General features: G+C 45.1%; 1 protein-coding gene across 2 annotated transcripts in view; it reads left to right on the top strand.

The window, feature by feature from the left end:
- Positions 1-14,468, top strand: part of TESK1 (testis associated actin remodelling kinase 1) — a 500,668-nt gene extending 486,200 nt beyond the window's left edge. For both annotated transcript variants that reach the window (XM_085628037.1, XM_085628044.1), the window contains exons 9-10: positions 4,113-4,257; positions 9,506-14,468. In XM_085628037.1, the coding sequence (XP_085484163.1) occupies positions 4,113-4,257; positions 9,506-10,647 (1,287 nt within the window). In that variant the 3' untranslated portion in view covers positions 10,648-14,468. The remainder of the gene's footprint in view (positions 1-4,112; positions 4,258-9,505) is intronic.
- Positions 14,469-14,916: the final 448 nt, after the last annotated feature.

Raw genomic sequence — 14,916 nt, 5'->3', positions numbered from 1 at the left:
CACACGCTGGCTCAGAGCCAGCAGCTAAAAAATAAAACGATAGTAAGATATTGTTATTTAGCTGCTGCCTCTAAGCCAGTGGGGCGATGCTACTTCGCCATTGCAGAAGGGCCGCCGATGCTGTTGGCATTGCCAATGGTTCTTAGCCACTCTACATAGAATCCTCAATGCACACAATACTACAAAATGACTGTTCCGCCTATAAGTCAAGTTGAATTGGTGACTAAAAACAAAAAAAAGCTCAAGTGTTTTTTGTTTTTTTAAGTGGGCAGGGTGTTTGTGGAAGCAACAGTGTGGTTGGAAGCAACACAAGGGATGGCAGGAGGACACAGTTACCACGGGGAGGGCTGGGGACACAGCAGCAACACTTGGGAGTTCAGGCAGCGAATGCAATACAGAAAAGCACACAGGTTTAGGACAGCACAGAGGGTGTGGGAGAAGCTGACAGGGACATGCAGCAGCACGACAGGGTAGAGAAGTACACGAACACACATGCACTCTCTGTGATTGCTTACATGAAAAGAATAATGTAGTTCCCTGACATTTAGCACAGAAACTAGGCAGACACACACAGAAAACAGGCAGTGCTCCATGGGAGGGACATGAGATTGATATGCTTGGACACGAATAAGAAGCAGACAAATGAGAGTAATTATAAAAGCCAACCATTGGTAAGCGGTGGGCCAGCTCCAAGCCCCTCTGTGTTCATTGTAAGCAACAATATGCCTCGCAACAGTCCGCAAATGTAGTGTCTAGTAGGCTCGACTTAAAAACAAACTCAGATTTATGGGAACTTTCCTTTGTGTTCCTGTCTCCACTTCTCAAGTTCACCAGCTAGACATAGGGCTGTAGCCATAGAGGGGGAATTAAAGGAAATCCCTTGCACCACTTGTGTTGCAAGATAGATGGCCCTCCTCCCACCAGGAAAAAGTATGTATTATTACAAATCCTGCAAAGATATCACTCTATTATTTACCATAACTTATACAATTGACAGATTTACAAGTGCAGCAGGTACAGTTACACCATTCCAGATGGTTGTCAGTGGTCCATTGTAACCCAGTAATAGCCCTTCATAAATCAAGGAACCGGTTGAGAAGAGGCCCATTTTCTTGCTTGCTCTGGGTTGTGTTCGGGTTCCACTACGAAGCTGATGAAGGTTTAAGCTTTTGGCCCCTCCGTGTATAATAATTTATTTTTCTTAGGAGGCTAGGTATTTTATCCAACCTGTCCAAGATCTTTGAGTCGGTGCGTTGATTCTGTTTATGAAGCAGAGGATGCATCGGTTCCGATAGCGCAAACACCTTAGGCCCACTTTCAAGGGTCTAGGACTAGGGTGGCACCACTTGGCAGGGCAGACCCACCGCTTGCAGAGCCCCGGTGTAGATGCAGGAGGGATGGAAGTCGTTTATGTCCCTGAGACTTCAGCTCAGGAGACAAGCCCTTGGAGTTACTCTGGGTTAAATTGACACAGGTCTGGTCGTTCTCATCCAACAGCAGGCAGAGGGGAAGCACAGCAAGACTGGAGTCCAGCATAGCAGCAGTACAGCAGAGTATCAGTCCTTCTGCAGTACAGCAGTTCTTCTTCCTTGCAGAGTCTTTACAGATCCACAAGTGTACTGAAGTGGTGGTGTCAGAGGTCCAGTACTTATATCCAGTTGTACCTTTGAAGTGTGGTCTTTGAAGTACACAGAGGTACTCCCTTCCTCCCCTGGCTTCAGACTCATTACAGGGGGTATGCAGCCCCTTGTGTGGGGACAAGACACAGCCTATTCAGTTGTAAGTGTGAGGATATGTCCTGCTCCTCCCTCCCATCCTGCCCAGGATATCCCATCAGGATGTGGATGGCCTATCAAGTCACGCCTAGGTTCAATTTCTTTGAGGCTGCCTGGGGGAAAATACACAAACCCCAGCTATTACCCTCCCCAGGCGTGTATCCGAGACAGACAGCAGGCACCAAATGGCTAAAGTAAGAAAATGGTAACTTTCTAAAAATTGCACTTTTAGAACTGCAATTTAAAATCCAACTGCAGCACAAGTTGTGATTCTAAATTGTGAGTTCAGACACCCCAAACTTGAAAAGTCGATCTCTTCACATTTGGGAATTACACTTAAAAATGTAATAAGGTAAGCCAAATGTTATCCTATGGGAGAGATATGCCTTGCAGTAATGAAAAACGAATTTAAGAGTTTTTCATTATCAGTGCATGCACAACTTAAATAGTGCATGCCCTACTTTTTACATACATTACACCCTGCCCTCTGGGTTATCCAGGGCCTACCTTATATAAAAAGGGAAGGTTTAGGCCTGGCAAGAAGTTTATCTTGCCAGGTCGAAATGGCACTGTAAACTGCACATACAGGCTCTGCAATGGCAGACCTGAGACATGGCTAGAGGGCTTCTTAAGTGGGTGGCACAAGCAGTGCTGCAGGCCAAATAGTAGCATTTAATTTTCAGGTGCTGGGCACATCACTAGAGGCCAATGAGTAAATTAAATATTCCAATTGGGTATGAGCCAATGTTACCATGTTTAGAGGAGAGCGCCCATGCACTTTAGCACTGGTTAGCAGAGTCCTAAAGCCAACTAAAACAAATTCAGTAAAAAATGGAGGAGGAAGGAGAAAGGTTTGGGGGTGACCCTGCAGAGAGGGCCATTTTCCAACAATTGGTATCTATCCTTAAACCCAGTTTAATAACAAGCTCCATAGTGTTCTGCTCTTCTAGGCCTTTACAGCAGAGCTTTTCCTCTATACTTCCCTTTCTTTATTGTTCAAACCTCCACCGTGGGTGTAGTCCCATTGCCTGGGAACAGAAGTGATGAAGAGACTCATTGCGGGAGCTTAATGGCCAAATAAGCTTTATCCACGACTGGCTGCTCTGAAACAATGGGCAGCAGAGAGGAGTACATTTTGCCTATAGTGGCTTTACATACCTGGCCTTTAAATTGGGTGCAAAGTTCAAATGTGGCATCCGCAACACTTGATACCTTGTGTCTGGGGATGGGTGGAATATTCTATCACGCCTGAGGAATTTTGTCGACTCCGCGTTACTCTTGTAACATGTATTTCAGACCAAATTCCACCAATCTCCGCTCTGCAGAATTCTTACTTGTGCGTGGCTCCAAATAGGTAAATAGGCGAGTGAGATTTGGTGTCCCCAGCATGATTTCAGGTCAGTAGGAGGACATCCAGTGAGATTTTTCTAATTAGGCGGTCACAACTGTTTGCGGTCAGTTGGCTGCCACTCAAGTAGAAAATCTACTTGAGCAGCAACAAAATCAATTTGATTTGCTGCGCAGCTCATGCTGATTTTTCAGCACTGAACACGCTGCTGGCACTAAATCACAGTGCAACGTGTCTATCTGTGGCTGTTGGCGGAACTCTTAAAGGTGTCAGTGCATGCTGCAGGTGTGCATAGAATACAATAGCGTGATTTGGTGGTTGAGCATGAAGTGCACAGGAAGACCAGGAAGAAAACCAGTGAGGACTGTTGATAAGTTACAGAAAGAAGCTAGAAAAAGTATTTGGATGAGTTTATTTTGCTGAGGCTTTCGAGTAGGGGTAAATGCAACAAAGGCTTGGTACGTCGAAGTTAGTAAAAGTATGACCAGAGAGGGATACTGTACTTTTGTCCCTTCTCCTCTACCCCTTGACCTCATCATTGAGAAGAGATTGTTTGATGTGTTCTGCCAGGGCATTCTCCTCAGGATACCAACACTTTGGGGTAAAACACTCCAAACATAAAAAGAGAAAATATATAGGCAGTTATTGGGGGATTAGGAATGAAGGATAATAGTGTAAAACATAAAATAAAAGTAGTGGTGAGTTTGAAAATAAAATTGATTAGGCATGTGGATAGAAAAGCTGAAAGGATTTAGTTAATATAAAATGGAGAAGAAAACATGGGGATAAGTGTGAAGGGATGGAGAGGCAATGGGCTCTCCCTGGTTAATTATCTTAATTAAAATAAAAGGTAATTGTGTAATGAAAAAACACTCTAGCAATAATCAACCAAATTAATCTGTGTGATTGATAAAGCTGGATTAAATACAAGATACCTATTAGAAAAAGGACTGCATTAATACATCTGATCTGATTTTCCCTTATCCCAGATGGACCAGAAAGCACGACCCTCCTTCTGTGACGTTGTCCAGCGGTTGGAAGTGATCCTTGAGCGCTATACCAAGGGTGCAGACATAGACCTCGGAATCAGTGATGCAGGAGAGGGGATGACTACTGCTGTGGCGACGGATAAGGGTAAATTAAGATTCACGTGTACACTGTTGGTAGAAGAATGTGAGCCATCAGAAATAAGCTTGCAAATAATCATTAATTGACACCTAAAAATGAATCGCTTTAACTGTAAATAATCAAAGTATTTTACGCTGCATGGTTCCTTAATGAAGTTAGGGACTTACATTGTTAGGAAAGGCACAAATTGTCCATCATTAGATCCTTCATAAACTGAAATGCTTTGAAGTCCAGGAACCACTGGTATAGACTTACATAAATATTGAACATAAATTGAAGGTAGTAGTGTTGGTTCAGCTGGCAGCCCGCGAGGTGGGGGATTACAATTCCAGTGCCTCTGGAGGTCGTTTACCTTACATTGCGACCATGCATTGTTTGCGGGCGTTGGACAAGCACAACAACTGTTGCAGCTTGTCCTCTTCTTCTGCCATAGGTGTCTTTGCTCTGTGGTCTTCCTTCTCCCAGCTGCAGCCTTTAAGGGCTTCTTCAGGATCTATCTCCGGACTGCAGGCGAGGACAAAGCCTGTTTTTCTACCTTTTAGTAGCTCTGCCAAGTCTGGAGACCATCTGAAGGCTCGCAACACATGTTGCCTCTTTGTGGATGATCAGTATGACAAATGGATTCAAACGATTCCTAACAAAATGCTGACCTGACTCAGATGCCTGCCTTGGAATTTCTGACCAACTTTTCAGAGCACCCTTCCTTGTTGTCAAAGTCAGTGGTTACTCAGAAAGGCACCAAACATCTTGCAGCATTTAAAACTACCTTTCTGTGCTCTTGATAAGTGCCTTATCGACACGGGCTTCATAGTCAGTGGGATCCTGGTGCAACAACTGCCACCATATTGTTAAAGACGCTCCCTTCAGTTGCTACACTGTTAAGGACTTTGTCGTCTGCCAGGTTCTTGTTGGTATCCTCCACATTGACTGGTCTCCATCCAAAGTGCATACAGCAAATAAGCCTCTCCATGCTCTATGCTCCTATGCATGCAGGGGAGATTTTTCAATTCCTTCAAGTAAAACCCTTAAATTCCTGCACTATCCGTGGGTGACGTGATCACCTAATGTGGAGTGGCATCTCTGCCTTCCTGGACTTGAAACTTGAGGATAGTAGAGCGGAAGTGGAAGTCATCCTACATATTGAAGCAATAAAAAAAAGAGATGGCCTCATTGTTCATCATAGACTTAGCCGTGCATCCAGCCAACTCCCAGGTTAAACTGTTGCCCATTGGAGTGGGCATGAGTAGTGCTCTGCTTTCCTTCACCTATCACAAGTGAGAAATAGAAGAAAACTATATTACTTCTGCTATTTGGTCTACCGAAGCCTAACAATCAGTCCGATCAGATACCGGCATAACCTGCTCCTTGGACTGCCTACACGCCTGGAGGGGAACACCCTTGTGTAGCTTGTGGAAAAGAAGGTTGTGGCCCAGCAGTGAGTCCTGTTACGTTTGCTAGTACTATTTCCAACTAACTTAAAATTCAGTCACCTGTTATCATTATTGTCAGCAAGCAAGGTTGACTCACTAGATCCACCAACAACTCATGCACTGCAGCCATAGCAGAATGCGATGCAGTAGTCTACAGAGCGAACATTGCTGTCCCCAACTAAGAGGGCAGAGTCCTGCCCTTGTGAACTTTGTCGTAGATGTGTTTCCTTGCATGTGTAATATTTGTGTAGCCTTTCGCTATTCCAACATTTCCAGCGTTTCTGCCTTCATCACACCATGTGCCCAGACTCTGCAGGCAGGGCATCAGTTTTCTGTTAGCAAGCCTCATTGCTGGCCTCGCACTACGTCTCATTCCTCACCGATCATTGCCTTCCTAGCTTTGGAATCAAAGACTGAGCACTAAATAGGATCGTCGTCTTTGGTTGATAGAGGTGTGGAAGTCTCTCTCCTGCCCTTTCAATTAACCTCATTCATTTACCAGAGGAGTCCTTCCTTGATTTACAGTCTCTACATTATGCACTCAGCCGCTCTGATTCCAAGCTTTGGATTCTCACTTGTCGTATGTACACCACACCCAGGTTGTCATTTCAGCGACGGCACAGGACAACTCCAGAATCATTTCTGTCGGACTCGTGTCACCTCCTGGAGGAGAGAGAATATCCTCACGCTTACTTGAAACAAGACTGCGATCACACATTTGGAGGCCACCTCCCCTCTGGACTCCAGACTGGTGGCTTCAGAGTTTGGCACTGCTCTTCGACCCTGTAAATGTAAATTTTATACTTGTATAGCGCACTACTCACCCGCAAGGGTCTCAAGGCGCTTGTACGAATACCGCTGTGGAACCCATCCTGGCTTTCCCTGTGAGGCGTCCACTCCTGGGCACCCCCAAGGTGGAGGCCAGGCATCCTTAGCGTTGTGGGGCCGTTGTGGAGATTAAGCAAGCTATTGCCCAGAGTTGAAGAGTGGGACTCCATGATTGGAATAGGCACCGAGGCGAGAATTATCAGGTCCGTGGAATTTTTGAGCCCAAGACCCGCCGAGGCGGGGAATTGAACCCTGGTCCTGGGCTAGATCTCTGCATCAGGGTCTGCCGCTCCAACCATTGAGCCACACTTCTCCACACTGTAATTCTGTCAGGAACCTGGGAGTCTTCTTTGACTTGACTTTCTCCCTTAAACATACGGTGTAAAAAGTCACGTCCTCTGGCTGATATAATTTGAAACATTGGAAGATCTTTCCTTTTCTTCTTTGGGACCTCCGCAAAATCTTAGTGAAATTTAGCATTCTCTCTAGATTGTATTATGGAAACTCTTTATATCTAGGGTTGTCGAACTATTTGCTGAAATGACTGCAGCGGATTCAAGCTCAAAGGCTTAACTTGTAATTTGGTTTTTGACCCATTGATGCAACTCCAGTCCCCTTGCCATCTAGTGCTGATGTCTATTTTGTAACATTCCGGCTTCAATTTTCTTTGCGTCTGCTATGTTACTGGAAAAGAAATCAGCTTTACCTTGCAGCTAGAGTCTGTCTTATCATTTGTTTTAGGCAGAATCCCTCCTGTTTAGAAAGACAGGATAGGTGGTTGGTCGTTCCTTTAATTAATTGACCTCCAGATACTGAGCTCCCATTTTCTCTGGGAAATCTAACTGTTGTCGCTTGAGACCACACATGAAAACCTGGATTTTCTGTTTCTTCCTTCACATTGTCTTGCATTCCCACCTTCATTAGTGGTAGGACACCTCCTTGGGGGTAGCAGGACGTTCTACAAATTGTTTTCGCTCACCAGACACCCCCACTTCCCTCTCCCACCGCCCAACCGGCAGCCTCTGGTAGTGACCGCTGGCCACGTGAACCTTTCAGAAATCTGTAAACCCTAAAGATATACCCTCAAGAATTTTCAACCTTCCATGTGCATTTGCCTGTATGTTATTTTTGGAGCTGTACCTTAAGTAGACCGCATACTTGTATTGGCTGGTGTGCGGTTTATAGGAACTCCAAGCACGTGAATGTACAGAAGTTCCTGCGCTAGCGAGAAGTGATGAAAAAGGCCACTCTGCTTCAATAAATAGTTCTGCAGCATTGCTGTCCTCCAGAGATGCTCCTTTAATCCTTCGCATCCCTCCACTGCTTTCATTACAGTCTCTTCTGTTTTACTAAGTAGACTACGTGATGGCGCTTGGCGATGAGGTTCCGATAACCTCTAGTATCATGGAGGGCAGGCATAATTTCAAGAGGCTACTAAAGTATTTTACTGATAAATAATGAAGTTCAGGATTCACACCTGGCAACTGGAGTAATTTAAAATCATCATTGCTACATATCGATGCCGCCGTTGATCAGGGTAAGCATTGCCTCCTGCTATCGAGTCACGCTCCTCTCCCTCATGAGCAGGTGATACCTTCCAACTTATAACAATGTTGCAAGATTATTTCACTGTGCAGAGTAGGGGGGCGGGATCATCAGACACCGGGCCCCAGTCAGTCTCCTCACTTCAGCTAACTGGAAGATCAACACTTCCTCACTCAGCAGGAGGTCCTTGTGGAACAAAACTAGCCACTCTAGTGCTTGTCCCACTTCTTCTCAGGCTAGTGATAGTAGGGAGTGTGTAGAGTTTGCGGCTACTAAAGCAGGAGCTGCAGGAATTGGTCGTACAGGACCGCTGGCGCACTCCTCCAATGGGCAGATCCACACACACAAAGCGGTGGTATGGTCCAGTGCTGGGCGTCTGTCTCTGCCACAGTCTGTCTTTGCTTTCTTTGATTCATCCGCCCCCTTTCAGGGGACTTCACAGGGCAGCAGCTGTTCCTTGCAGCTAAGCGTCACCGTAGATATCCGGTACCAGAAACAGAAAGCGCAAGGAACCAGTATATAGTGGCATCTTTGCTGACTCCAGGACTGACGTCACCCTTCTCACTGTGGGAGTCAGTAGAGCTTATTATTTTATCTATTCATTGGTGATTTTGTTTGCCTACTGCATACATATCCTGCCACTGAGCGTGGTGCGCTGTACCTCAGTGTTGAATAAATTCTACTCCAGGGACAGGAAGGGGGCTTTCTTTGTATCTGAGGTTTTTAGCCGAATCAGGGGAATAAAGGAGTTGAAAAAATGGCTTATTTGTGTATTGAAACATCTCAGTTGATATTCTTTCACCGCCCATCACTAAGCGTGTTACATTGAACTATGTGTTTTTTCTAAAGCCAGTGCCTTAAATAGTGTCCAAAGTTTTTCTCCATATCTGCAGATCCATCATCACATGTGTAAACATTTAATTCTCTTTTAATTTTCTTTTAGAGTTTGATGGTCTCTTAGAACTCAAAGGTCATCTAAAATTAGAGAGGATACTTCATGCGGAAAGTAGCACTGTGTGTAACAAACTGATTAGAAATCAGTGATGAGTGCCAGAAATATTAATCTTCCTAACTTTTCGACTCTGCATGTGGAAAAGGGTGAAGACAGACTGCTCTCTGCTGGTAATGGTGCCAGGGGCCCTCTGTCATTCGGCAGTTTGCTGATCGCTAGTCCTGGGACATCTGCCCCACTGCCAGCCGGGTCATCATTTGCCAGTTCGCTGCCGGAGGCACTAGGGCCATGCGCTCCAACTAAATGTTACACTGAAAAGAGCATTACTCAGTAAAAGTGTCTGTCTGGTGTTTCCATGCACAGACACCAGTCTGTAGGATGCCATATTATACATTGTCACAGTAAAAGCATTTCTTAATATTTGTAAGAGATTACAATATAGCTATAACTTATCGCAATACCTGCTGAATGTATTCTTCTTTGCTTTTTTTGTGAACAGGCGAGACCGACAACGAGGGAACGCCAGTTGGTCATAAATGGAAAAGCAGCCTGTGCTCTCCGCACTTGCAGCCTGATCAGCGCCTGTCCCGAAGCCAGTCTGACATGTTCCCTCCGAAGTCACCGGCCCTCTTACGGATGGGATATCCGTACCAGGGCATTGGGATGAACATCGACACCCCAGCACGCTTCAACCCTTTCTCCCAGCGTGAAGATCTGAATGGAGGCAGGATTAAACTCTTTGATACACCTAGCAAATCAGTGATTTCGCTGACCTTTGACCTGCCCCAGCCTCCGTCCTACCAGATCAGTAGTCCGGTGACCCCAGAGCCAATGATGGAAACACAGTGTGACTTCTCCCAGCCGAATTTCACTCCGCGAAGGTGCCACTCGCTGCCGTCCTCTCCCGAGCTTCCTCGAAAGGCAAATCTATTAATAGAGCCTGGACCACCAAATAATGACTGGCGGCAGACCCTCCCTCCGCGGAGTGGACGCCAGGAGGAAGACGGCTTGCACTTTGAATCTGGAAGCCTCCTAGACTCCAGCTCTTTTGGGACAGCAGAGGACTCCATGACTCCCAGGGGACTGGCAGATGTGGAACCAATGGACTGCTCTAGCAGCCCCGACAGTGTGGAGGGAAATGTTTTCTTGGATGGTCCATTGCAGCCTCTGACGAATGGAGCGTTCATCACTACTTCCTCCTCTGCCACCAATCGGTGGCAGCCAGAGGTCGTTCCTCCCAATGGATTGATGTACAACAATAACAATGTCATTGTCAGCAAACCACATAAGTGGGGTGGCTTCCCTTATCCGAGGCCGGGTGTTGGCGGGCTGGATTGTAGCTTCTCAGAAATCAGTATCCCCAATTCAGTAGTGTTTGAGCGGACAGAGAACTCCAGCACTGTCCCCCTCAATGCCTCCTCCTCCGTGCTGGACCAAGACGAGGTCATCACGTGCCCGGGCTGCTGCCTGGGCAGCTTCAGCTTCATGTCTGTGTGTCATCGGCCCTCTCCCAACCCTTCCCGGTACCAAAATCTAAACTGTGAGTCCAAGAGCCTGATCTGCACGGACAAGAGTCTGGACTCCAAAGCCAGCAGGCCCCTTGCAGAGTCCAGTCTGAAGCTGCCCGAGGCACAGTCCTAGGGAGAGCGGCAGTGCATTGACCACCTTCTGCTTGAGATTTATTTTGCTTTAATGAAAAGGAACAGACTCAATGATATGGGAGCCTTACCAGAAGTTACTTTGGTGTGAGTAGGGAGGGTCTCTGGAGGTGAAGCCAAAGATGGAGAGGTGGTCCAACCCTGGTGCATGGTACTTCTACTTGGTTACCGCTCCTAATGTTTGAGGTGTTGCTTTTATTTCCGGAAAGGGGAATGGCCTGCTTTCCTTTTCTTGTAAAAAAAGTTCACTTTACTTCTTTTCCAGAGGTTTGTAAACTGGTGTTTTCCCCATTGACAGGATAGGGTTCTACTCTTGCCCTCAGTTCCTGGTGCCCGGCGCCAGGTCACCAGCCTGAAGATATTGCATCACAGCTTTGATGATCTGCATGAGGAGGCGGAGAACTCGTCGGTGTTACTGTCATGCTGTGGTTTCAGCCTTGGTGCTTGGTGATCTGCCTTTGGGATTCTTGAACTCCCTGAGGAGTAGGATGAGAAGATAAAATAATCGGTTTGCCACTGTGTTCTAATTAGTTGGAGAAAGTTATGAGACTTCCGAAAGAACCTTTTCAAATCACATTAGATTCAGTGGAAAGTGCAATAAATCCCAGGGTAACAAAAACAGCACCAACATTTTCTACCTTCAGAGAGTCATGTTTGTAGCACTAGACCTAGACGGTTAGGAAAACAATTGGGTTTTGCTTTCTCTTCCTTGCTGGTTCTGTCTTTCACACAGTCTTTGTCTCTCGTTCTCTCTTTTTCTTATGAATAAGCACAGCTCACTACAGAGTCAGTCACAGGAGATCTTTGAGGGAGCAGATTTATTTTAACATGCTCATTACTTATGCCACCATAAATCAACTTAAAAATTGAACCTGCATGGGCCACAGGCAGACTTTGTGCCACAGGACCAGGTGGACCTTCTGCAATAGGCCCGGGATCACACTGCCATTTAGTTCCCACGTTTCGTAGACACTTCTTTCGTGCTCGCTTCTCAGTGGAACCCATGTAGCCATGTGGCACAGCAGTGGCCTTGGTTCACATGACCATCCCTTCACTTGCGGTTCTATGGCTACCTCATATTGGGGTTTGTTAAACTTTACAGATGTTGGGCCTCCTCCACTGTCCACACTATTTGTCTGTGACTTTGTTCTGCTGCACCACCAGGTGGTGCTAGATTGTACAACCACACTGTGATCCTAAAGCTGATAATTGAATGTCACAACCATTCCCTGCCTGCCAGATAGCACTGCCTATTTCTAAGGATGGCTTGTTCCTCATCCATGCACTCAGAGCATTGCAGTATGTGTGACTGCTTCCTCCTGTGCGTGGTGTCTCACTCATTGGGGAGCTGTGGGACACATCTGGGCTTGTCTTGAGGCTGCAGTAGGCTGATGACACCAGGGTAATGTACTGCTTAATTTGGGTATTCAGAGGTAACATTTGAAATAAGTAGAGTTCCCATCTTTCAAGCTGTTATTATCGGTAATAACACAAAGAAATGTGACAAGCTTTAATCACAATCTACGTGAGTTGGATCTAGGTTTCTTCCCGATAAATCTGATATTTGTATCTATCCACTTCCATGGATGGAATGTGGGGATTAATCACCAAACAGAAGCCGAATACATTAGAACAATAATTTGGTTTTGTTTCAGAATCTCAGAGGCGCTCTGCTCATGTGCATTTTACAGCCATTTCTGTCTCCTCTGATGCATGTGTTGCATGCAGTGCAGTGGGGTCGCGTCCTTTGTCAGAGTGGTGTGAGCGCTTCTACTCTTGGAAGGGAATGCCGCAAAGATAATACCAATATTCACCAGCAAGTTACTGATGCAACAGCATTGTGTGCCGCCATCCCGCTCACAACCAAAGTCTGTGTTCATGTGGTGTACTCTGCGATCCACCGGCTGAATGAACAAATGTCCAGTTAATCTCATAGTATGTCTAACTGTGAACTGGGATGCAAAGTGCTCACAGGAGTGCGTGGTCTGTTGTTTGGCAGCTGCCACATGCCAATACGAGACCCTAATAAATTCATCGATTGCACCTGGAATAGTATGGAAACGCGGGTGGATTGAGGAAATGTGCAGAGTACTCTATAGAGTTGATCGTTTTCTGGATCTCGGATGCGGGGTTTGCGAATCTGGTGTGTGGTGCAGTGGGGGGGTGTCAGTATGTGGTGAAGATTGTGGGACCATCGACCCTATGTTAGCAAGGGGCCAGGAAGTTTGCAATTAACTTACACAATTTTCTATCCACTGTGCCCAAGTGAGACATTTATAGACATACAATTATACCATGGCTACATGCATAGCATAATTTATGTGCCTGTATTTAACTGTGAAACTATGGAAGGGCTCCTTTGTGCGGTTACGCATAGACGGAATGCACGGCTAAGTAAATTGCACTAGATGATTGGCACTAGGCTTAGAAGTTAGGAACTGTAAGCGCACTGGAAGTATAACCCATACAGGGTAACAAAGGAGAAGACCTTCAAAGTCACTCAGCATGTTTACCTTGAGCCATCTCATTTCTTGTTAAGAAGAGAAGCCTATTGCCGACTAGCTTTACCCACTAATTGCGCCTCGAAGTAGAGGATGGCCTGCTGCGCCTGTTCTGAATCGAGGTCTACAGTCGGGCATTCGTAAACCACTCATTCCAGTCACTAGCAGTAAAGGCGGGAGCCGCCCTTTCCACTGACTCCATGTTGTCTTGGGTAATGACTGTGCTTTGTAGTTTGTGCTTTGCCAATCTTCAAACAGAAGAATCTAAGGAGTCAACCCAGTCTCATTGGTTCTCTTTTACTAATCCAGTACCAGCAAGCACTTTATCTTTGCTTGGGAACCCACATTCGGCCACTCATGGGTACCTGCAAACTGTGTGCTTATTCCTGTTACAAGGAAAGTTACCATGCATATGCAGTAATTTGAGCATAGGTTGTACCCTTTAGCCTACCGCCTGCATTGTCGCATAAAGTGCACATTAAAACAGGCTCCCGACTGGAATTCCCATCGTAGCACAGCACCATCTCTTGCAGAGTGTAGAAATCCAGTCCATAAACGTGCAACTGATTCCAGAAAACCCTTTCAGCGCCCTAGAGATGCCACTAAAAAAGACCACGTGTGGCATCATTTATTGAGCAAGTGATTGCGATCTATTTTTGAGGTGTTCTTTTCCTTTCACTGTTTTGGTGTTTGTTTAACCTACCAAGGTTATTTCTGTGTTTTTTTTATGTTTTATTATATTTTTTTCTGTTTTGTATACAGCAAGTCCAAGTGTCACTCTACCCATGTCCTAGAGAGGACCATTAAAAGTGTTTCATGTTTTTTCATGTTACTGTAGATTGCATCGGGTAAAAAGTATATTAGAAATACTGGAAACCACATTAGGTCTACCGCTAATACAGGACTTGAGATTTAGGTCAGGCAAGTTAAACTAGCATCTGTACAGTTACAGAATGACGGATCAGTGCACCATGTTCAATGAGTTCCAGTGGACAATTTGAGCCCTTCCTGGTCATAAAGAGCCCATCATAGTCTGAAGCAGGTGAAATGTAATTTTAGGCAATCCAAAAGAGAATTAAGGTTTGTCCCTTTTCCAATATGGCTGCTGGTTTGTTTTCTTTAATTCTAAAAGTTGTAAATAAAGTTTCTTGGGAAAAAAAGAATCTGTAAAAAAACAACTTATATAATGCACTGGTGAACGCAAACCTTTTTGTTGTTTTTTTAAATGCTACAGAAAAGAATATTGCTAGTAATATATATAAAGCTTATTTAAGATATTTCAATAAAAATGAATGTAACACGATGTTTATTGAGTAACTTTTGTATCATACGTTTGACATAGAAAAGATAGCATTGGTCCTTTCCATTGGAGGTTATGAAACATATAGAGGAGCAGTCACGTAGTTTATCCATCACAGCACGTGTAATTTCACATTTATTATGGTGGAACTCGGTGTATGATGTTAACAACAGATCCATGTTTAGTTACACTTTAATAATCCCAGGTATATTCACTAATTTGGTCCAGCACCCATCATTATAACATACACATGATTTAATTTTCAATGGAGTTCAGCAAAACAGCAGTTTAGATGATGTATCATAAATTCTTCGTTATCATTATACATGACACCATTCAGACATATTTATGTTATGATCCTTTATTCATGATTCTTCGTAAGGCGCCTTACACGATTGCGGAAACCCTGTGTGTGTACTTATAGCCAGCCCTATTTCTGGAATTATGGGAC

The sequence above is a fragment of the Triturus cristatus genome, chromosome 2_1 (assembly GCF_964204655.1).
Source record: "Triturus cristatus chromosome 2_1, aTriCri1.1, whole genome shotgun sequence".
Classification (NCBI taxonomy): domain Eukaryota; kingdom Metazoa; phylum Chordata; class Amphibia; order Caudata; family Salamandridae; genus Triturus; species Triturus cristatus.
This window is presented reverse-complemented; position numbering and strand designations above follow the sequence as displayed.